The sequence below is a fragment of the Schistocerca piceifrons genome, chromosome X (assembly GCF_021461385.2).
Source record: "Schistocerca piceifrons isolate TAMUIC-IGC-003096 chromosome X, iqSchPice1.1, whole genome shotgun sequence".
Classification (NCBI taxonomy): Eukaryota; Metazoa; Arthropoda; class Insecta; order Orthoptera; family Acrididae; genus Schistocerca; species Schistocerca piceifrons.
The window spans coordinates 339120827-339146084 of NC_060149.1; the positions used below are offsets into that span (position 1 = coordinate 339120827).

General features: G+C 38.3%; 1 protein-coding gene across 1 annotated transcript in view; it reads left to right on the top strand.

Annotated features, from left to right (window-relative positions):
• LOC124722893 (rho GTPase-activating protein 100F) overlaps positions 1-25258 on the top strand; it is an 800721-nt gene that overhangs the window by 741288 nt on the left and 34175 nt on the right. Inside the window, exon 17 of the mRNA XM_047248035.1 lies at positions 21288-21483. Within this exon, the coding sequence (XP_047103991.1) occupies positions 21288-21483 (196 nt within the window). The remainder of the gene's footprint in view (positions 1-21287; positions 21484-25258) is intronic.

The window sequence follows — 25258 nt, forward strand, 5'->3', positions numbered from 1 at the left end:
GCCGAGCGGTTCTAGGCGCTACAGTCTGGAACTGCGCGACCGCTACAGCCGCAGATTTGAATCCTGCCTCGGGCATGGATGTGTGTGATGTCCTTAGGTTAGTTAGGTTTAAGTAGTTCTAAGTTCTAGGGGACTGATGACCCGAAGTTAAGTCCCATAGTGCTCAGAGCCATTTGAACCTTTTTTTTTTTTTTAACTCACAAAAAATTCTATTTCACTCCCATATCTACCAGATTGTGTTGCTTATGCAATATTTTGTGTAAAGTACTACTGGAAGACAGTAAGAGAGAACATTTTTAACTAGGCTTGCTGGCACTATTTGCCTTACAGTGTAACATAAAATGAGGCACAAAAGTGTCACACTGCTATTACATGTTGTTAAACATTTTGAATGTAGATAGCAAGGATGGTTGCTTTAGAAGATGAGGTTGTGTCGGCACCATCTATTACTGTTACTGCTGTTGCAGTGGCATTAATTGCTAATGCCATACTTTGAGAAACTGTTCCCTAGCTGAGGTCTCTAAGGCATGGCTGGGCAGTGGTGGTTGCTTAACTGAGAGTTAGCCAGTTTGAATCCAGAAGGTGTAGGAAATTTTCGCTGCTAATATTTGCCCAGCATTGGAAGTAGAGGTTGTGGCATAATGTTTTTGAACACCGAACTTTGCACTAATATTTTGTGTTAAACTCTAAACCTATCCAGGGTCTCATGAAGTAAAAAGTGATCCATCTGTCAGATGGGACACCAATCCTCCTGGTTCCCTTGATCCTACTCGAGAGGAATATGCTGTGTGTCAGCACCATATTTTACTCTCCCCCTTCTCTCATCACCATACAACACAAATATTACATTATATCTAACAATGCTGCGCCCTGGGGAACAAGTGCCTATAAGTGCCCATCATCACATCCACGTGCAGGTGCAGGTCCACCAGGAGTCCTATTGGATACTTTCTGCATGTGCACGAGACATGTGGCCAATCCTGCCCATGGGCACCTGGCCAGGACAGTTTGATTGTGTAGGCTATGGCCTAGCTGTCTGACTGCCCACATATCAACTGATTCTCTACCCCTGATCACTGTTGCCTACAGGTGTCCACCTACTTAAGGGTGGGCACTGTAGATGGAGCAGCCTGCATTACACCTAATTACACCGGTAATTAAAATGTATTTTATAATTACACCAAATAAAGTCACCTATACTCAACACATTCACTTAAAACACAACTATAATATGCCACATGGAAAAGAAGGGAAAAGCCTTTCCAATAGAGATGGGTCATTCACGCACTAACTAAAGGAATGGTTCACCAAGATGAACGGAAGGAGCAAGGAACGAATTCTAAGGAATGGTCTTTCATAGTTCACTTCGGTCATGGCTTTCCACTTATAGTTCCCGGGAATGGGAAACGGTTGGTCTTATTCCCATAATGGCATGTCAGCTGGTCTCATTGCAGCCTCAGTCCTGATCCTGTCTCTGTCTCTATCTCCCTTGGCTGGACCTGTCCTTCGCGTGGCCATTCATCACAGTTCCACTGTCGACTGCTCCTAGTTAGTTCAGTATTGAGTTGTTGTTCATTTTGCTCATTGTGGATGCCAATTCTATATCTATTTCAAACCTTTCTTGAACTCTGGACTTCTGATTCTTTTCGTATTCTGTTCAGTGTCCACGGCTGATAATTAAAATGTATTTTATAATTATGTAAATTACATAAAAATCCCATTGTATGTAATACATACATCTTTTCAGGCAACAAAAGGGCACATCAGCTTAGTTCAGTATTTCAATAAACAGCAGGAACCATACTTATAAAAAGGCAAGCTTTTTGTTATTAAACATGCAAAGGAAGTCGGCACGGCACACCCAAGTGGCCAATTTCCGTCTTTTTTTGATACAGGGTAAAACACCATGTTCATTGTTATGGAAGGCAGACCTACTTATAACCAAACAAAGCCCACCCTCCATAATCAAGTGTCTGGTCTGCAAAGAGAATATAACTTCTACAATATTATTTCAGTGGTACAGAATGGCACACAAAAAATTCGCCTGAGTACTAGACTACTCACTGTCACCCACCAATCTTCATCTACCGTTTCGAACTTGTTTTTTGCATTAGCTTATTTATTATTTCTTTACAGCCTAATTATAACATGTTTATCTATTCTGCTCATAGCGGTCAACAAATCATGCATAATTGGCAAGCAATCTCTACTCGGGGCCAGTTTTTTGTGCACCACCTTATGTCATTTCACTGCGATCAGCCACATAATGCTACAGTTGGCTAAACAAGAGGTTTTGCAGAATCATGGAAATTACTTGTACAAGTGTGTGAGAATTCTGTAATGAATAAAAACCTTGTACTCCAGGGGGGAGGCAAGTGCCCCCCCTTTGCGCCTTCCATCCTTCAGTCAGCTATGCTACTAATGTTCAATTTTTCATAAGAACCATATACCCCATACAAAGGAACAGTGAACAAGTAAAAATGAATGGTTCCCAAAAAGGATCGATCACCAGTGAACTAGTTCCCAAGAATGAACAAGTCTGCACATCTCTACTTTCCAATTATGTGGATGAATCTCCGCCCCTTGTAGTCTCTCAACCAACAATGCCATACAACTCTTTTTATGAGAAATTCTTGACCCATGCTGAAACAGCAGCTGTGTAGTTGAGCTTGTTGCCACATTTTATGAGATTAGATTAGATTAGTTTTTCGTTCCATAGATCCGTGCTGAGGAGATCCTCATGGATGTGGAACATGTCAAATTTGTTTTTTATTTTTTATTTTTACTTTTTTTAAGCTGAAATAACAATACTAATAGTATGAATATATACAATACATCATTTGTTTCTATTAAAAAATTCATCAATGGATTAGAAGGAGTTGGCCACTAGTAAGTCTTTCAGGCTCCTTTTAAACTGATCTTTATTTGTAACTATTTTTTTTATGTTTGCTGGCATATTATTGAAGATGAGTGTTCCTGAGTAGTGGACCCCTTTTTGAACTAAAGTAAGTACTTTTAAGTCCTTGTGCAGATCATTTTTGTTCGTGGTATTGTGTGTATGAACTGAGCTGTTTGTTGGAAAAAGAGATATATTATTTAGGACAAATTTCATTAAGGAGCAAATATACTGAGAGGCAGTAGTTAGTATACCCAGTTCTTTGAAGAGGTTTCTACAGGATGTCCGTGAATTTACTCCACAAATAATACATATTACACACTTTTGGACTCTGAAAACTTTTGTTTGACTAGAAGAGTTACCCCAAAATATTATACCATATGACATTATGGAATGAAAGTAGGAAAAGTATGCAAGCTTTTTCATTTTTATGTAGCCAATGTCAGCTAACACTCGAATTGCAAATACAGATTTGTTAAGGCGTTTCTGCAGTTCTGTGGTGTGCTCCTCCCAACTGAATTTATTATCAAGTTTTAATCCCAGGAATTTAAGACTGTCAACCTCTTCTCTCTGCTCTTCTTCATACTTTATGCACATGCTGGGTAGAAACCTCTTACAGGTTCTGAATCGCATATAGTGAATCATTTCGAAGTTTAATGTCAGTGACTTGGTTTTAAACCATTTATTAATATCCATGAAAATAACATTAGCAGATATTTCTAGAACTACACTCGACATACTATTTATTGCAATACTTGTGTCATCTGCAAACAAAACAAACTTTGCTTCTGGCAGCGTAACTGATGAGAGATCATTAATGTACCAAGAAAAAGCAATGGCCCTAAGATGGATCCTTGTGGGACACCACATGTAATTTCTTCCCATTCTGATGATGACTGATGACTTAATTCACTAGTCCCTTGCACTGACACCCTTTGTTTCCTGTTAGCGAGGTATGACTTGAACCATTTTGCAGCACTGCCCGTGACACCATACAATTCTAATTTATTTAAAAGGGTGTTTTGGTTCACACAATCAAATGCCTTTGACAAATCACAGAAAATACCTGCTGCTTGTAATTTGTTATTTAATGAATTAAGTACATTTTCACTGGAGGTGTAAATAGCCTTCTCGATATCAGAACCCTTCAGAAATCCAAACTGTGTTCTTGATAATATGTAATTTGTGGTCAGATGGTTGAGAAGCTGCCAGTACATTACTTTTTCGAAAATTTTTGAGAATGCTAGCAAAAGTGAAATCGGTCTGTGGTTTGATGGTATCTCTTTATCCCATTTCTTGAATAGAGGCTTAACATCTGCATATTTTAGCCAGTCAGGAAATGTCCCAGTTATAATTAACTGGGTACACAAGTAACTTAGAATTGTACTAAACTCACAAGAACATGCCTTAATTAACTTTGTTGATATTTCATCATAACCACTAGAATGCTTTGTTTTTAAAGATTTTATTATGAAAGTTATTTCTTTTGGTGAAGTGAGTGACATATTCATGTACCTGAAACTATTTGTAAAGGCTAGTTTCAGATATTCAGGGGCATTATTTACTGATCCTGACAATCCCATTCTATCAGTAACGGATATAAAGTACTTGTTAAATAGATTTGCCACACTATGCCCATCGGTTACTGATGTGTTGTTGTTGTGGTCTTCAGTCCTAAGACTGGTTTGATGCAGCTCTCCATGCTACTCTATCCTGTGCAAAGTTCTTCATCTCCCAGTACTTACTGCAACCTACATCCTTCTGAATCTGCTAAGTGTATTCATCTCTTGGTCTACCTCTACGATATTTACCCTCCACGCTGTCCTCCAATGCTAAATTTGTGATCCCTTGATGCCTCAGAACATGTCCTACCAACCGGTCCCTTCTTTTAGTCAAGTTGTGCAACAAGTTCCTCTTCTCCCCAGTTCTATTCAATACCTCCTTATATGTTATGTGTTCTACCCATCTAATCTTCAGCACTCTTCTGTAGCACCACATTTCAAAAGCTTCTATTCCCTTCTTGTCCAAACTATTTATCATCCACGTTTCACTTCCGTACATGGCTACATTCCATACAAATACTTTCAGAAACGACTTCCTGGCATTTAAATCTATACTTGATGTTAACAAATTTTTCTTCTTCAGAAACGCTTTCCTTGCCATTGCCAGTCTACATTTTATATCCTCTCTACTTCGACCATCATCAGTCATGTTGCTCCCCAAATAGCAAAACTCGTTTACTACTTTAAGTGTCTCATTTCCTAATCTAATTCCCTCAGCATCACCCGACTTAATTCAACTACATTCCATTATCCTCATTTTGCTTTTGTTGGTGTTCATCTTATACCCTCCTTTCAAGACACTGTCCATTCCGTTCAACTGCTCTTCCAAGAACTTTGCTGTCGCTGACAGAATTACAATGTCATCGGCGAACCTCAAAGTTTTTATTTCTTCTCCATGCATTTTAATACCTACTCCGAACTTTTCTTTTGTTTCCTTTACTGCTTGCTCAATATACAGATTGAATAACATCGGGGATAGGCTACAACCCTGTCTCACTCCCTTCCCAACCACTGCTTCCCTTTCATACCCCTGGACTCTTATAACTGCCATCTGGTTTCTGTACAAATTGTAAATAGCCTTTAGCTCCCTGTATTTTACCCCTGCCACGTTTAGAATTTGAAAGAGAGTATTCCAGTCAGCATTGTCAACAGCTTTCTCTAAGTCTACAAATGCTAGAAACGTAGGTTTGCCTTTCCTTAATCTTTCTTCTAAGGTAAGTCGTAAGGTCAGTATAGCCTCATGTGTTCCAACATTTCTACAGAATCCAAACTGATCTTCCCCGAGGTCGGCTTCTACCAGTTTTTCCATTTGTCTGTAAAGAATGCGCGTTAGTATTTTGCAGCTGTGACTTATTAAACTGATAGTTCGGTAATTTTCACATCTGCCAACACCTGCTTTCTTTGGGATTGGAATTATTATATTCTTCTTGAAATCTGAGGGTATTTAGCCTGTCTCTTACATCTTGCTCACCAGATGGTAGAGTTTTCTCAGGACCGGCTCTCCCAAGGCCATCAGTAGTTCTAATGGAATGTTGTCTACTCCGGGGGCCTTATTTCGACTCAGGTCCTTCAGTGCTCTGTCAAACACTTCACGCAGTATCATATCTCCCATTTCATCTTCATCTACATCCTCTTCCATTTCCATAATATTGTCCTCAAGTACACCACCCTTGTACAGACCCTCTATATACTCCTTCCACCTTTCTGCTTTCCCTTCTTTGCTTAGAACTGGGTTTCCATCAAAGCTCTTGATATTCATACAAGTGGCTCTCTTTTCTCCAAAGGTCTCTTTAATTTTTGTGTAGGCAGTATCTATCTTACCCCTAGTGAGATAAGCCTCTACATCCTTGTCCTCTAGCCATCCCTGCTTAGCCATTTTGCACTTCCTGTCGATATCATTTTTGAGATGTTTGTATTCCTTTTTGCCTGCTTCATTTACTGCATTTTTATATTTTCTCCTTTCATCAATTAAATTCAATATTTCTTCTGTTACCCAAGGATTTCTACTAGGCTTCGTCTTTTTACCTACTTGATCCTCTGCTGCCTTCACTACTTCATCCCTCAGAGCTACCCATTCTTCTTCTACTGTATTTCTTTCCACCATTCCTGTCGATTGTTCGCTTATGCTCTCCCTGAAACTCTGTACAACCTCTGGTTTAATCAGTTTATACAGGTCCCATCTCCTTAAATTCCCACCTTTTTGCAGTATCTTCAGTTGTAATCTACAGTTCATAACCAATAGATTGTGGTCAGAGCCCACATCTGCCCCTGGAAATGTCTTACAATTTAAAACCTGGTTCCTAAATCTCTGTCTTACCATTATATAATCTATTTGATACCTTTTAGTATCTCCAGGATTCTTCCATTTATGCAACCTTCTTTTATGATTCTTGAACCAAGTGTTAGCTATGATTAAATTATGCTCTGCGCAAAATTCTACCATGCGGCTTCCTCTTTCATTCCTTACTCCCATTCCATATTCACCTACTATGTTTCCTTTTCCTACAATCGAGTTCCAGTTACCCATGACTATTAAATTTTCGTCTCCCTTCACTATCTGACTAATTTCTTGTATCTCATCATACATTTCTTCAATCTCTTCCTCGTCTGCGGAGCTAGTTGGCATATAAACTTGTACTACTGTGGTAGGCATGGGCTTCATATCTATCTTGGCCACAATGATGCGTTCATTATGCTGTTTGTAGTAGCTTACCCGCATTCCTATTTTCCTTTTATTATTAAACTTATTCCTGCATTACCCCCATTTGATTTTGTGTTTATAGCCCTGTAGTTACCTGACCAGAAGTCTTGTTCTTCCTGCCACCAAACTTCTCTAATTACCACTATCCATTTCCCTTTTTAAATTTTCTAACCTACCTGCCCGATTAAGGGATGTGACATTCTACACTCCGATCCATAGAATGCCAGTTTTCTTTCTCCTGATAACGATGTCCTCTTGAGTAGTCCCCGCCCAGAGATCCGAATGGGGGACTATTTTACCTCCAGAATATTTTACCCAAGAGGATGCCATCATCATATAACCATAGAGTAAAGCTGCATGCCCTGAGGAAAAATTACGGCTGTAGTTTCCCCATGCTTTCAGCCGTTTGCAGTACCAGCACAGCATGGCCGTTTTGGTTAGTGTTACAATGCCAGATCAGTCAATCATCCAGACTGTTGCCCCTGCAACTACTGAAAAGGCTGTTGCCCCTCTTCAGGAACCACACATTTGTCTGGACTCTCAACAGATACCCCTCCGTTGTGGTTGCATCTACGGTCATCTGTATCGCTGAGGCACGCAAGCCAGCCCACCAACGGCAAGGTCCATGGTTCATGGGGGGGGGGGGGGGGGGGACTAATGTGTCATCTACCCTTAATGCTATTTGCTCCTGTTCCTTTCTGGTTCTACCAGTCTCCTCTTTGACTATATTCCATATTGTTTTTAATTTGTTCCCTGACATTGCTATTTTCTTCTCGTTGTGTATCTGTTTAGTTGTCTGAATTACTTTATTAAATATTTTACAGTATTCCTTGTATTTAGCTAAATCATCAGCATTGCAGCTATTTTTGGTCGACAGATACATTTTCCTTTTTGTCTTAGAGGAAATCTTTATTCCTTGTGTAATCCATGGTTTAGAGGAAATCAGTTTTCAAACATGGTACTGACATTGTTCATGAATGTGTTGTACTTTTCATTCATGTCATGAGCATTATAAACATCTTTCCAGTTCATATCTTTGAGCAGTTTTCTAAAACACTCAATTTTTGGTTGATTGACTACTCTTCTGTACTCAGATTTAGCAGTCTGCTTAGAATTTACATCTAAAGCAAGGAGCTGCATGTCAGGATCTGATAGTCCATTTATTACAGGTTTTATGATAAGATTTTGTTCCTTTGATTCTATAAAAATGTTATCAATGGCTGTCCTTGAGGATTTATTGATCCTAGTTGGAAAGTTTACAGTGTGAGTTAGATTGAAAGACAACATTACTAACTGCAGTAAATGTTTACTGGAAGATTGCATTAGAAAATCTGTATTAAAGTCACCAGCAATCAAAATTTCTTTGTTTCCTCCTGTTAAATAACCCAAAAGAGCTTCTAGATGATTCATGAATAGATTATAATTTCCTGGATGTGCTCGGTAAATAGGTACTATTATATAGGATCTGTTATGGAACTCTACTTCCGTTGCACATGCTTCTAGATGCTGCTCTAAACAGAATTTATTAATGTCAATGTTCTTGAATTTATGGCAGTTTTTAATAAATGTGGCAACTCCTCCTCCATCCATATCTACTCTGCAGAAGTAGGAAGCTAGCTTAAATCCTTAAATGTCTAACATATCTATACTAGTGGTCATTTGACATTCAGAGAGGCAGATTATGTCAATTTGGTTAGATGAATTCATTTCATCAATACAAATGAGTAGTTCATCAACTTTATTTCAGAGTCCCGGAATGTTCTGCTGTAATAAAGATAACTGATACTGCATACTAATGGGATTATAACTGCTTTGGTGAAAATGAACTGGCAGTTTCTGATTACTTTCTGTTAAACATTGTTTAAATGGAGGCTGTATGCTAAAATCTGACTCCTGTTCATTTGTTTTCTCAAACTGAGTGTGTCTGCCAGTCTCCCTTAAATCTCGTTTTCTTTCCCCCTTTCCTATCCTAAAAAAGGCATCCCTCTGACACCTGTGACCACTGGTATTTTACCTTTTGTGACAGTGTCCCCCCTTAAGTTTTCTGCAATCAACCCAGACAGTTTTCCCTTACCTTTCCTTCTGAGGTGAAGGCCATGCCTAGTGTAGTCCGACCTATCGATAGCATCCACAGGAATCAAACTAATATGGGACCCTATATCCAGTCCAAGCAGCCACTCCAACTCCAAGTTCACCCTCCCGACGGAAGAGTTCAAATGAGGCCGATCATGGCATCTCAACACAGACACAAATCCCACACTCATATGCTTCGTTGCTGATGCTATCTTCACCAGGTCACTCCCTATTGAATATTCAGAGTCTCTGTCCATGCTATTTCCTGGACCACCCACTATAACCACGGCATCTCCCTTTGTGAAATCCTTGCATAAAGAACCTACATCCTCTGTTACCTGACCCAGATCTGCACTAGGCTTGAAAAAGTTTGTGACCTGGTACTGTGGACCTAGATTTTCCTGCAGTAGTTAGCCAACACCTCTTACATGGGAGCTACCTAACAAGATCTTGGAGGATAGCACAGAACACTGTGTGTAAGTTGTGTGAGCATTAAGAGTTGAGGGTTTGTGTACAAATTCACTATCCACAGGGATCATATGTCCACGAAAGTTGTGTATACTACCAGATTAAACTAAATAAATGTTGATGGATGTGAGGATGAATGTAGAGTAAAATAAAACTGTGCTCACTTTCCAAAACTGTACGTACCCAGCATTCTACTGTTCCAAATCATTGTAAAATAAACACTGTGAATAATCCTATAGGTTGGCCAACCACAGCCAAAAAATTGTACATAATGTGAAGGACAATCAAACACTTTAAAATCAGACATGGTAAAATAGTCTATATTAATGTGAGTGAAAATCCCAATCCACATTGTCTGTTTAGTGTGTTTTCGCTGTTTGACAACTGGTTTCATACCCTGAAGGTATGCCTTCATGTCAAATAAAACTAATACTTCATGTTGCACAAATTCCAAGGTGCAAGTACACATAAAAACATGTCACTTCTCGGTAAAACCTTGGGTGTAATGGCAGATGGGCTTCCGATCAAAACAATGCATGATCAGTAACGCATCTCCAAAAAAACAGTCAAAAGACAACTCCAGACACCACATGACAATCTATGTACGATAGGATGAAACCATCATCAAAATCCACAGGGGAAACAAAAAATTAAAAGATACGCAAGCCTTGGAAGTCATCAACATACTAAAATATTGGCAGACATCAAAGAGAGCTACACATTACAGTGCTAGCTTCACACTATGTGTGTCTTTTAATTCTTTGTTTCCTGCATGGAATTCGACAATTGTTTCATCCCATGAATTGTCATGTGCTGTCCAGAGTTGTCTTTTGACTGTGTTTTGGAGATGTACTAATGATCGTGCATGGTTCAGATTCGATAACCATCTGCTGTTACATCCAAGGTTTTACTAAGGAGTGACATGTTTTTACGTGCACTAGCACCTTGAAATTCGTGGCACATGAAGTGTTAGTTTTATATGACCTGAAGATATACCTCCAGGGTATGAAACTGGTCACCATATGGTGAAAACACAATAAACAGCCATTGCAAATTTGGTCTTTCAATCAGTTCAATATAGACTATTTTACCATCTCTGATTTTAAATTGTTTGATTGTCCTTCTCATTATGAAAACACTGTGTGTTGCAACTTTAAAAGAACAAAAACACACACGGTTTTTTGTAAACAGTATTAGTATAGGATAAGATAGAGGCCTTATTGGAGTACACACTGTCACTCTGAGAAGTGGTTGTATATATTTACCATTGTGAGTGATTAGCACTGCCAGCTTTACATCCCATTAGCACCTGTGTTGGGTTGGTTTTATATAAGCTGGGCAAGACAGTGTGTTCATATTTGAACCATTTTCAGAATCATTATCTCCAGCATGCTGACATTCAAGATCATCCTTAGAATAATCTTTTCCGTCATATTTTCCTCCACACCAGTTCAGTACATTGCATGTAAATACTCTCTGCTGTCACGTTATCCCACATAAGCTTCTCTTTCTGAGTGTTCAGTGCTCCATATGTTTCCCAACTCTCTTTAAAATGGGTGCTAAAGGCCCCAGTGTCAACTGCCCTAAATCCTTTCATCATCACCATCATATATTTACTAACTCATTTCCCTCCTTAATCATTATTAACATGTAACATTACATTCTAGAAAGTAACTTCTTTAGTAATGTTTCAATAACATCTTCAGCTTCCGGAGTCCAGTCTAAGTACTTTAATAAGTTTCACAATAGTCCATCATAGTTTGTGCCATATCATCATGCACCACTAAAATGATTCTTTCAACCACTCTATTTCTGCAAAAATATCTTCAAATTCTTTGAAAGTGTTTTATTTTTTATTTACACAGTCCATCTGTACCCTGGTTCAAATGACTCTGAGCACTATGGGACTTAACTTCTGAGGTCATCAGTCCCCTAGAACTTAGAACTACTTAAACCTAACTAACCTAAGGACATCACACACATCCATGCCCGAGGCAGGATTCGAACCTGTGACCGTAGTGGTCACGCGGTTCCAGACTGTAGCACCTAGAACCGCTCGGCCACTCTGGCCGAACATCTGTGCCCTGTTTTATACTTTTGCCTCTCAATAATGCCCCACATTTGTTAATTTTTCTCTTATCTGTAGCATCTATATGTGTATTCACTCTTCCAGAACCTTTATTATGAACACTATGTGATACAAACATATTGTAGGAGACAGCCTAGATAAACATGGGGAAAGTAGTGAGTATCTGGAAGGATCTAATGAGACTCTTAAAAAGTTAAAAAAACCAAAAAGAGCTATATCACAGACTCTGCAGTGACTTGGCATGACTAAACAAAGTTATTGACAGCCCTGCAGGATTCGAGGTGTCAGTTCCCTACAGTGCTACTTAATAGACATTAGTCGAGGCCATGCCACATCACGTTTCGGCACTTCTGCATGCTCAAGGGGGCCCTACATGATGTTAGACAATGTACCAGTTTCTTTGGCTCTTTAGTGTAGAAATGCCATCAAACTTCTGTCCAGCTTCACTTTTCCAAGTATTTACAATATTTTAAAAAAGGTTATTCATAAACAGCTTCTCAACAATCTGACCACAAGTACTGTTCAAAGAATAGTTTAGATTTCTGGATGGTTCTAATATTGAGAGTGGCTGTACTTCATTAATTAGGTTACCAACCACAAGCAGATGCTATTTTCCATGACTCATCAGAAGTGTTTGTTTGTGTGAGTTACAACACAGACAGTGTTTCATATTGATCCAAGTCATATGTCACTACTAGGAAACAACAAGCATCAATGCAAAAGGCCTGTGAATCAAGTCATTATTTGTCATCCAGTTAAAAAGTAATTTCATGTGTTCGCTGCAAGGGTTGTTGCTTTCTCTTGTGTGTGTTAATGCACTTTTATCAGTTACATTATCAGGTACTAAGCTAACCTTGTTTCCAAATGGTACAAAAATAAATAGCAATTCAAGATGAGTTTTAGAAAGGTATGCTGAAAATTTTTTCTGTTGAAAAAAATACTTTCTTGCCAATGCATTGTCATCAAACTTTCAAAAGATCAACTATGTAGTGCAGGTCATTAAATGTTGTGCAGGAGCAGTTGAATGTAGTGAAAGTAAACTTCTAATTATAGTTATCTATATGTCCACTGGGACATTGCTGTTGTAGCTAGAGAGAGCTTGGTTCACTGTATAGAAAGTACCAAAAGTCAGTTGTATATGGTGATTTTATATTAATTTTGTAAGTGACTGTACAACAAAAATAATGTTGCAAGATCTCCTACATTCATATCGTTTAATGCAGGCTGTATTCTTTCCAACCAGAGTGCAGGAGAACAATAACACAACTATAGACAACATTTTTGTTCATTCTTCATTACTAGAGGAACATTCCATTAGTAAAAGGGTAAATGGCTTTTCAGACCATGATGCACAAATTTTAACTGTAAAACAAATTCATGCTAACACACATGTTAAATATAACTACAAACTATTTAGAAATGTTAATCAAGGGGCAACAGTGACTTTTTGAAACATTGAAGAATAAGAGTGACAGAATGTTTGTAGGCTGATAACATATAATATAGATGATAAATACATTGGTTTTCTCAACATATTTCTCATACTCTTCAAAAGCTGCTTTCCATTAGTATAATTAAAACAGGGTACAAGCACTAACATGCACCCTGGGTGGTTGACTAAATGGATAAGGATATTGCACAGAACAAAACACTGTAAGGTGCTTAAAAATCTCATTAGAAGGCAAGAAGCATGTAGTATGTCAATAGAATAGCTAATTCTCAGGGTAAAATTAAAACTTAATGGGCAGACATAAAAGAAGCATCAGGCCCACAGCACAGAATCTAGGCTATATACATAGTAGTAAGTCAGACGTATTTATAGATTTAACAATCACTTTCTAAATACAGAAGATGAAATAAACAAAAGTCAGTTTCTGCAGGGAATCATAGAACTCTCTTAGAAAATGCCCTTCCAAGACTGTTTTCTGAAGTACACATATGTAATACTGACAAGAGGGATATTGAATCAATAATTAAATCGTTGAAGATTAAGGCCTCTCATGTATACAATGGGCTATCCAATAGGACGCTAATACACTGTATTGCATATGTTAGCCTTGAACTTAGCTCAGCTGTAGTTTTTCTTTAGGAAGGCTCAGTTTCCTGAACAATTAAAGTAGTCCATAGTAAAATCACTTTATAAAATAGTGGAAAGGGATGATGTATACAATTTTAGTCCTATTTCTATGCCATCGTGGTTAGCAAAATTTATTCAATCATGATACATGAATATATAAGAGTAACAGATCATTTCAGATGACATAATTTGCTGTCAAACATACAGTTTGGTTTAGAAGTGGGTGTACAACTGAAAATTCTATATTCCATTTTCTCTGTGACGAAGAAATTGATGAAATGTATGATGAGATAAAAGAAATTAGTCAGATAGTGAAGGGAGACGAAAATTTAAAAGTCATGGGTGACTGGAACTCGATTGTAGGAAAAGGAAACATAGTAGGTGAATATGGAATGGGAGTAAGGAATGAAAGAGGAAGCCGCCTGGTAGAATTTTGCACAGAGCATAACTTAATCATAGCTAACACTTGGTTCAAGAACCACGAAAGAATGTTGTATACATCGAAGAAGCCTGGAGATACTCGAAGGTCTCAGATAGATTATCTAATGGTCAGACAGAAATTCAGGAAACAGGTTTTAAATTGTAAGACATTTCCAGGGGCAGATGTGGACTCTGACCACAATCTATTGGTTATGAACTGTAGATTACAACTGAAGAAACTGCAAAAAGGTGGGACTTTAAGGAGATGGGACCTGTATAAACTGATTAAACCAGAGGTTGTACAGAGTTTCAGGGATAGCATAAGGGAACAATTGACAGGAATGGTGGAAAGATATACAGTAGAAGAAGAATGGGTAGCTCTGAGGGATGAAGTAGTGAAGGCAGCAGAGGATCAAGTAGGTAAAAAGACAAGGGCTAGTAGAAATCCTTGGGTAACAGAAGAAATATTGAATTTAATTGATGAAAGGAGAAAATATAAAAATGCAGTAAATGAAGCAGGCAAAAAGGAATACAAACGTCTCAAAAATGAGATCGACAGGAAGTGCAAAATGACTAAGCAGGGATGGTTAGAGGACAAATGTAAGGATGTAGAGGCTTATCTCACTAGGGGTAAGATAGATACTGCCTACACAAAAATTAAAGAGACCTTTGTAGAAAGGAGAACCACTTGCATGAATATCAAGAGCTTTGATGGAAACCCAGTTCTAAGCAAAGAAGAGAAAGCAGAAAGGTGGAAGGAGTATATAGAGGGTCTGTACAAGGGTGGTGTACTTGAGGACAATATTATGGAAATGGAAGAGGATGTAGATGAAGATGAAATGGGAGATATGATACTGGGTGAAGAGTTTGACAGAGCACTGAAGGACCTGAGTCAAAATAAGGCCCCCGGAGTAGACAACATTCCATTAGAACTACTGACAGCCTTGGGAGAGCCAGTCCTGACAAAACTCTACCATCTGGAGAGCAAGATGTACAAGACAGGCAAAATACCCTCAGACTTCAAGAAGAATATAATAATTCCAATCCCAAAGAAAGCAGGTGTTGGCAGATGTGAAAATTACCGAACTATCAGTTTAATAAGTCACAGCTGCAAAATACTAACGCGCATTCTTTACAGACAAATGGAAAAACTGGTAGAAGCCGACCTCGGGGAAGATCAGTTTGGATTCCGTAGAAATGTTGGAACATGTGAGGCAACACTGACCCTACGACTTATCTCAGAAGAAATATTAAGGAAATGCAAACCTACGTTTCTATCATTTGTATACTTATAGAAAGCTTTTGACAATGCTGATTGGAATACACTCTTTCAAATTCTGAAGGTGGCAGGGGTAAAATACAGGGAGCTAAAGGCTATTTACAATTTTTACAGAAACCAAATGTCAGTTATAAGAGTCCAGGGGTATGAAAGGGAAGCAGTGGTTGGGAAGGGAGTGAGACAGGGTTGTAGCCTATCCCCGACGTTATTCAATCTGTATATTGAGCAAGCAGTAAAGGAAACAAAAGAAAAGTTCGGAGTAGGTATTAAAATGCATGGAGAAGAAATAAAAACTTTGAGGTTCGCCAATGACACTGTAATTCTGTCAGAGACAGCAAAGGACTTGGAAGAGCAGTTGAACGGAATGGACAGTGTCTTGAAAGGAGGGTATAAGATGAACACCAACAAAAGCAAAATGAGGATAATGGAATGTAGTTGAATTAAGTCGGGTGATGCTGAGGGAATTAGATTAGGAAATGAGACACTTAAAGTAGTAAACGAGTTTTGCTATTTGGGGAGCAATATGACTGATGATGGTCGAAGTAGAGAGGATATAAAATGTAGACTGGCAATGGCAAGAAAAGCGTTTCTGAAGAAGAAAAATTTGTTAACATCAAGTATAGATTTAAATGCCAGGAAGTCGTTTCTGAAAGTATTTGTGTGGAATGTAGCCATGTACGGAAGTGAAACGTGGATGATAAATAGTTTGGACATGAAGAGAATAGAAGCTTTCAAAATGTGGTGCTACAGAAGAATGCTGAAGATTAGATGGGTAGATCACATAACTAATAAGGAGGTATTGAATAGAACTGGGGAGAAGAGGAACTTGTTGCACAACTTGACTAAAAGAAGGGATCGGTTGGTACGACATGTTCTGAGACATCAAGGGATCACCAATTTAGTATTGGAGGGCAGCTTGGAGGGTAAAAATCGAAGAGGGAGACCAAGAGATGAATACACTAAGCAGATTCAGAAGGATGTAGGCTGCAGTAGGTACTGGGAGATGAAGAAGCTTGCACAGGATAGAGTAGCATGGAGAGCTGCATCAAACCAGTCTCAGGACTGAAGTCCACAACAACAACTGTGAGGCAGTGGACAGATTAAACAAAAAGTTGTGAACTTAGGAAGTTATCTTTGATTTAACTGAGGCTTTTGATTGTGTTGATGACAAAAATATTTTTGCGGATGTTGATCCATTATTGAGTAAAAAGAGTAGCTCAAAATTTCTTCTCCTTGTACTTTAAAAGCAGACAGAAAAATGTCATTCTCCTCAGAAATGGGAATGGCTGTGAGATGCAATCTGATTGGGGCATGATTAAGTGATGGTTGCCCCAGGGGCCAGTTCTCAGACAAATATTGTATACATTCTAACATATTGGGTTATTACATTTACATTTGCAGATGACACTAGTTTGGTGTAGAAGCATATTGTATGCATCATAGAACAAGATATCAAGACTCAGTTTTTACAGTTTCTAACACATAATTGAACTAAAATTGGCATTCTGGTTACAGACAATTGGCATATAATTAGTGAATCTGAACTATCCAAACTCTTAGGTGTACAGATATATGGTGGGCTGTCATGGAAAGCTCATTTTCAGGATTGGTTTCAAAAACTGAATGTTGCTATGTTTACCATTAGATCAATATCTGCAAAAAGTGATTGTAAAACATGTAAATGTGGCTACTTTGCTTGTTTCCATTCACTTATGACATACAACATTATTTTCTGGGGTAACTGTGCCCATTCACAAATGGTATTTTTGGCTCAGGAACATGCAGTTTGGGCAATATGTGGTGTAAGTTCACAAACCTTTTGTTGTCTCCCATTCAAGAATCTAGGAATTCTCACACTCTCCTGTCAATATACAGTTCTCTATAGTTCTTTGTTGTATGAGCTTATTCTCACTGAGTTAATACTAGGCAGAAATTCAATTTGCACTTGGATCAAACCTCCTTGACTCTTGTGCAGAAAGGAGTACAGCATTCTGCTGCATCCGTTTTCAGTAAGCTAATATTAAAAGTAATTCTCACACTTTCCAATCTGCATTAAAGAATTTCCTCATATTTCTCTCCTCCTATTCAACCAGGGGATTCCTGGAAAAATTAAAGCAAATTTCTGAGGTATGCTGAGGTATATTATTGATTATGATATTATATACTCAGCAACCAGTTCTCATCAATGTGACTCTTCAGAACTGCTGCACAGTCAGTCAAAATGTCGGTATGTTCATTGTTTTAGTGTTTCATAAAGTAGGGGCCTTATATCTGCAATGATTTTATTCAAATTGATGCTGTTTGTGGAAGCCTACAAAATTACATGTCTGTTATGTTTACTCATCTTGTTGTTAACCACATAAACATGGAAAAAAATATATGCTTGAACTAAAGCAGAGCTACATGAATTAAAAAAAAAATGCCAAATGCAATAAAAGTTGGGTACTAGATGCTCCTGCCCTCATCCTCTTCCTCACCTGGATTTCTCTCAGTTTTGGTTAATATTAGACTGCTGAGACCTGATAACTACACTCCTGGAAATGGAAAAAAGAACACATTGACACCGGTGTGTCAGACCCACCATACTTGCTCCGGACACTGCGAGAGGGCTGTACAAGCAATGATCACACACACGGCACAGCGGACACACCAGGAACCGCGGTGTTGGCCGTCGAATGGCGCTAGCTGCGCAGCATTTGTGCATCACCGCCGTCAGTGTCAGCCAGTTTGCCGTGGCATACGGAGCTCCATCGCAGTCTTTAACACTGGTAGCATGCCGCGACAGCGTGGACGTGAACCGTATGTGCAGTTGACGGACTTTGAGCGAGGGCGTATAGTGCACATGAGGGAGGCCGGGTGGACGTACCGCCGAATTGCTCAACACGTGGGGCGTGAGGTCTCCACAGTACATCGATGTTGTCGCCAGTGGTCGGCAGAAGGTGCACGTGCCCGTCGACCTGGGACCGGACCGCAGCGACGCACGGATGCACGCCAAGACCGTAGGATCCTACGCAGTGCCGTAGGGGACCGCACCGCCACTTCCCAGCAAATTAGGGACACTGTTGCTCCTGGGGTATCGGCGAGGACCATTCGCAACCGTCTCCATGAAGCTGGGCTACGGTCCCGCACACCGTTAGGCCGTCTTCCGCTCACGCCCCAACATCGTGCAGCCCGCCTCCAGTGGTGTCGCGACAGGCGTGAATGGAGGGACGAATGGAGACGTGTCGTCTTCAGCGATGAGAGTCGCTTCTGCCTTGGTGCCAATGATGGTCGTATGCGTGTTTGGCGCCGTGCAGGTGAGCGCCACAATCAGGACTGCATACGACCGAGGCACACAGGGCCAACACCCGGCATCATGGTGTGGGGAGCGATCTCCTACACTGGCCGTACACCACTGGTGATCGTCGAGTGGACACTGAATAGTGCACGGTACATCCAAACCGTCATTGAACCCATCGTTCTACCATTCCTAGACCGGCAAGGGAACTTGCTGTTCCAACAGGACAATGCACGTCCGCATGTATCCCGTGCCACCCAACGTGCTCTAGAAGGTGTAAGTCAACTACCCTGGCCAGCAAGATCTCCGGATCTGTCCCCCATTGAGCATGTTTGGGACTGGATGAAGCGTCGTCTCACGCGGTCTGCACGTCCAGCACGAACGCTGGTCCAACTGAGGCGCCAGGTGGAAATGGCATGGCAAGCCGTTCCACAGGACTACATCCAGCATCTCTACGATCGTCTCCATGGGAGAATAGCAGCCTGCATTGCTGCGAAAGGTGGATATACACTGTACTAGTGCCGACATTGTGCACGCTCTGTTGCCTGTGTCTATGTGCCTGTGGTTCTGTCAGTGTGATCATGTGATGTATCTGACCCCAGGAATGTGTCAATAAAGTTTCCCCTTCCTGGGACAATGAATTCACGGTGTTCTTATTTCAATTTCCAGGAGTGTATGTCTTTTCATACCTTTATCATTTTGTAGTTTCATTTAGGAGATTCTTTCTTAAAAGTGGTATGTTAATTGTGTTTCGAGTTGCTTGCATAAAATCCACTTTCTTTTCAGCTATCTGATTATTTTTTTAAATTTCTTTGTTCCTTATACCAAGAGTTATTTTAAATCACTGACGTGAATCATTATGTTACCATACACATATCTCCAGCATGAAATACCTACTTAACCATTCTGCGCAAATACATAGCAAAATGCCCAGATTTTTGTTTCTTGTAAGTTTTTTTATATCTTTAATTAGCCTGAGTTTTTAATACTGAGTTCAACATAGGTACAGGAGATGTGTGCAGCCATGATTTCATGTGGAAATGTTAGTATTTTGTTGTGATGGTTCTAACTGTATTTCATTGTATTTTTTGTAATTATGTGTTACATTGTGATGGTGCTTGCCTGCTTTGTTTATCTCTTCGTTGATTGCCCTCAGTGTCGACGTACTGGCTGAAAAATTAGAGGGTGAAAGTGCAACTACTGTCTACTGTAAATGATGTAGCCAACAGAGGCACAGTTGCATTTTACATCAGTTTACTTTCACTTTACACAACCCCCAATACACACTTTTAATATGGCCAGTGCACTATTGTTCTAACTTCCCATAAGCCTCGTTAATAGTTAGCAGGCAAATATCCACATACTGCTACAATAGTTTAATGTTGAATATCTACGAGTAGTAAAAGCCCAACCACATAGTTCACATTTCTTGAAGAATAAAAAGGTACAAATGGAGCAGACACTGTCATTATCTTATCACATGGCCTAATTGTGTAACACTTATTTCACAGTTAAGTTGAAGCATTGTTGTTGTTTTAACCAACACAGGTTTCTCATCTGAAACTTTGCCGTGGACTGACTGTCTCGTGACCAAAATTCAGGCCGCTATATATCCTCACAATAATAGGGGCCGAAACTACACATTATTTGAAGTTAAATTTTCATAAATTACAATTAAAACTTAACTCATTAAATTAACTGAATACATCAAAACATTGGTACTTTTTAACAGTTTCTTCTGCTGCAAGAATTAGGCCAAATTATTTGTTTAAATCATGAAATTAACAAATATAAGTACGCAAACAATACTTTGGACAAAACTGTTAATTACTTTGGAATTAATCAAGGGCTGTCTGTGCTAACATGTTTTCGAATAGAGCCAAATAGATACTTTGAAATTACTAGAATTTTGTCTTCCAGATACTAATAATTAGTACAGAATTTATATCTGTTTATACATCAACAATAGAATTTAATTTACCAAACAATTACTGATTTTGCCCTATAATTAAACATACTAACTAGGAGTAGTGAAAATAAGTTATAAAATCAATTACATACATGAAACTAAGCACAAAATTAGATCTGTTGTTATATTCTTTCAAACTGAGGGCCAACCTTTCTCTTTTATGAAAATGCAGATTATATTCACATATGTTAATGGTAATTAGCTAAAAGTGAAAAAAACGAATTTAAGGAGGCAGATGGCAAAACAAGAGGGGAAGTAAAATTATCCCAGCTTGCTTCGTCACAACCACTATGAATTTTTATTATGCCAGTTATTATTAATGTGGTTATTACTATTATAAATATCAGTGGTGGTGGTGGTGGTAGTAGTAGTAGTAGTAGTAGTAGTAGCAGTAACAGCAGTAGTAGTGGTAATATAACTGATAATATTATTATAACTAGCATAATAATAATGTATTACTGTTATGTTGATTGCAGTGCACTCTGATTTTCTTGATGGATCACCTGGCATTAGTGGTGTCACAGTCAGAGCGTAATAAAATGTCTCCTCAGAACTTAGCAATTTGCTTTGGTCCTGTTTTGATGCTACAATCAGAAGAAGGGCGAGAACTTGACTTCAATCAACCAATTAATGTTCTACGATATCTGCTGGAGATTTGGCCAAGCAAGTCAGGTAATGTATACTACTGAGCTATAGTGCATGTTGTTATAAAATAAAATTTTCATTGAACTATTGGTCATTACTTAATGGCAATCATTGTGTGAAAATCAATACGTTATTTCTTGGCCAAAAAGATTAATTTCAGTGGCAGTCTTAGATTTATATTTTGTCATGTAAATAACTGACCAACAAAGTGCAATATATGGGAATTTGGTACTTATTAACAAGGGTAATTTAGCTTTACATCAGTTTTTTGTATAGAAGACATATTTTGGGTGTACATGTATTGCATTATACATTTATAACTTTAAATAACTATTGACATTATCACTATGTTATTAATTAATTATGTACAATTATTTGCTGGTGAAAACAAATATTTTGAGTTGTGGTCTGGTAATGTATGTAAACTTATCCACATTCTTAAATAATAATTTAAATTAAATCTGTGATGAATTACATTTCTTTGTTAATAATGCAACAAGGCAAAATGAAAACCTGTCTGTTATCCTGCAGTAGTATACAGTGTATTATATTTGCAGTAGCCTAAATTCTTATTTATACTTTAAGCTCAATTAACTTTTTTTCACTTTAGCATTTACTCTTTTCCACAATTTGAGATGCATTTTGTCAGTCTATGAGTTAAATGAAAGCAATCTGTAAAGTTAATAATTAGAGCTTGAATCAAATGAAGTGTATTCTCCATGATTTCTTTGAATTAAATGTTGCATTTTTCTCAAAACCTGGAATGGCAGAGATTAATGAATGCTGAAATATTAACTTATTATTTATTATCTTACACATAAAGTGAGCAGAGCTACCCAGTTTTAATCCTGATGGTGGAAAAAATTTCATAACAAGAATATGGCCAAAAATCACTGATTATTGAAGTCTATACTGAATTAAATTCCAAATCTCATTGTAGTAGGGGTAAGGGTTGGTGGGACGGATATCCTTAGTGAGTCAGTAGTGTACTGTAATCACTCTGGGTATAGTAAGGAGTAATCCCAACTTTGAGTAACTATATGATTCAAAGATAGAAATAGGTGTCCATTACATATGTAATGTTACCATTCTACAGGAGTGCCAGTGTCTGGCTTTAACTGCAAAACAAAATCCAGTCATATCAAGACAATTTTCTACAGAGCTTACAGGAACATCAGGATTTGTGATGTTCCATGAAATTGTGCGTTGGAGGGAATTAGCAATTGGTTTGTATGCCAGACATCTAATAGTGCATGTCTCCCTTGTGACACTGTACAGATGGGCTCATTTTTTGTTGAGTCAGAAATACCAAGATTGGGCCTTGAATTACAGGAGGAATTTTCTCTTCATAGAAAAGTCCTGCTTCAGTTTTCAGAATCAGTATCATGACAGATAATATCTCAATGGAAAGCAGTAGCTGATACAGCATCAGAAATGTCTTACAAAGAGGCCAGTTTAATGTTGTTGGGGTGTTTGTGCAGCAAGGTATCATGAAGAATCGTGTACAGAAATTAATATCTTAACTTTATGTCAGAGGCTTACTGTTAACTGATGGAGGCACAAAGACAGCATAATGCAACCACATGTGATATTTCTCACAGCTGCAGGTGGTCCATGAATCATCATATTACTCCAGTGAGTGAATTTCTTGCAGATGAATGTATCCCAACACACGGACTGGTCAGCTGTGTCTGCAGGTCTTAGTCCCATGGAATATTTTTAGGATTAATTGGGAAGATGAGTTGCAGCATCTTTGTTACTATGTAGGACTCTTCCAGCCATCAGCACAGTTTTTTTTTCTTTTCATGAATGTTAACAGGATACAGTAAGATATTGACTCATCTCATACAGTATTATAGCATCTCTGCCACCAAAGAGGACTCTGCCAGATATTAGCACAGGTTTTTCTTGGGAATAGAGTCAAATAAGATTGAGATATTGGATCACTTCATGCAGCATGCCATGTTACTGGTGAGCATGTGTGGCAGTTTAGGGAAACCATTTCTTCCAGTATTTGTTGTACTGTCATTAATTCATTATTTTTAACTGTGTAACTTCAATGTCAAAACTTTACTTTTTACCTGTTTTAAAGACTAAAAAGTAGAAGTTTTTGGACACTATTAATCTTCACCTTGTCCTGTAACCCTTAATGTATCCTATTATGCAAATATTATCTCATTTCTTGATTATGCTTAACTTTTGGTGACTAGTGTATTGTTGGCATCTCATCTCAATAGAAAACAAAGGGGAAGGAAAACTGTAGGTGCTAATAAGGTGGCTTCCACTTTACGGTGGAGTTTGGATCTCTGTAGAATCCATAAACGAATTACAGCATTTAAACCAAGAAAGATTAATTTGTCAATTTTTACAAAAGCCAGTTTTGAACCATATGAGACACCTGTTACAAGGAATATGAAGCTCACAAGGAAAATATGAATACTAATAAGTGAGAAGCTAATGATGACCTCTGTTGGAGTGACCACCTTCCCCTCAAACTTTGTCTAATTGATGGAGCAGCCCTAAAGCTAGCCACCAAACTAAAAGTACAGCAGATGTAGCACCTGAAACTAGGTGGATCACATAACAAGCATGATACAGCAGGCTACCAAAACCGTCAGGCCATCTCAGGAAAGGGAGGAGCAATGACTCTTAGAGTGTGATCAGTGCTGAGGGATGCTACTGGAAAAGTTTACTTACAGATAAATTGCAGACAATCTTCATGACTTTTCTGAAAGTGAAGATAAGTGCAATAGAATAATTAAACAAGGAAATAAAATACCATGACATGAATTACTGGACTTGATTAATCATGCTAGTAAATCCCATGAAATCTGAGGAATCTTTAGGGGGATTAACAGCAGATAATGAAGGTACCTTCAGTACAGTCATGCTGAAATTTGTTTAGTTGCACAGGATGTCATTTATTAACTTACCGGATCAGCGAACAATCTTACAACTGATTCACAGAAAACAGCATACTTTTAATCTCATATATACTCACATTGAGAAAATTCAGACAAATATAAGAGGCTTACAGATACCAGAAGTAGAGCTCAATGGCTACTTACTAAATGAAAGTTCATGTGTGTAATTCCTAGGTACTCTGATGCATAACAAACAGCAAATGGGTATGTCAACCAAAATGATCCATTCTTCCGCTCCCTCTCCTTGTATTCCAATAAATGGGATCAGTAGTGTATTTTACATACTTTCACTTTTACATTTTATTTCTCTACATATTCTGTCAATCATTTTATGAACATGAGGATCTAAACAATTTAAAGAATATATGAATTAAAAATGGATTATGCAGTACCACATATATATGGATGTAAATTACATAGAACACATGTAACACGGGAAAGTACAGTTAACTTACAATGGAATTGGAGGGAAAATAATAACATAAAACCAGAAGAAAAGTGAAAAAGACATTATACATGTAGTAGAATACATAACAAACAAATAACAAAAATACATTAATCAAAAGTCTACATCTCTGGTTTAAAAAAAAAAGTTTCACCAAACAACTACATCTTTATACTTTACTTTTCTATTGCATAATCCTCTGTGGAAATACAGCTAAGGTCACAACAGTACATATTTTAGAGAAGCATGCAGTAACAATATTGTGCAAGGTACAAATTCAAGTATCTTGTAGAAAGCTCTTACAGGACCCTGGAATTCCAAAAACGCTGTTCCAGTACATCTACTTCCTAATAGTATTAGCAATTAATAATAAGCATGAATGTGGGAAGACTTGTGAAATTCAAAAGGTAATAAAAATAAATAATAAAAAAAT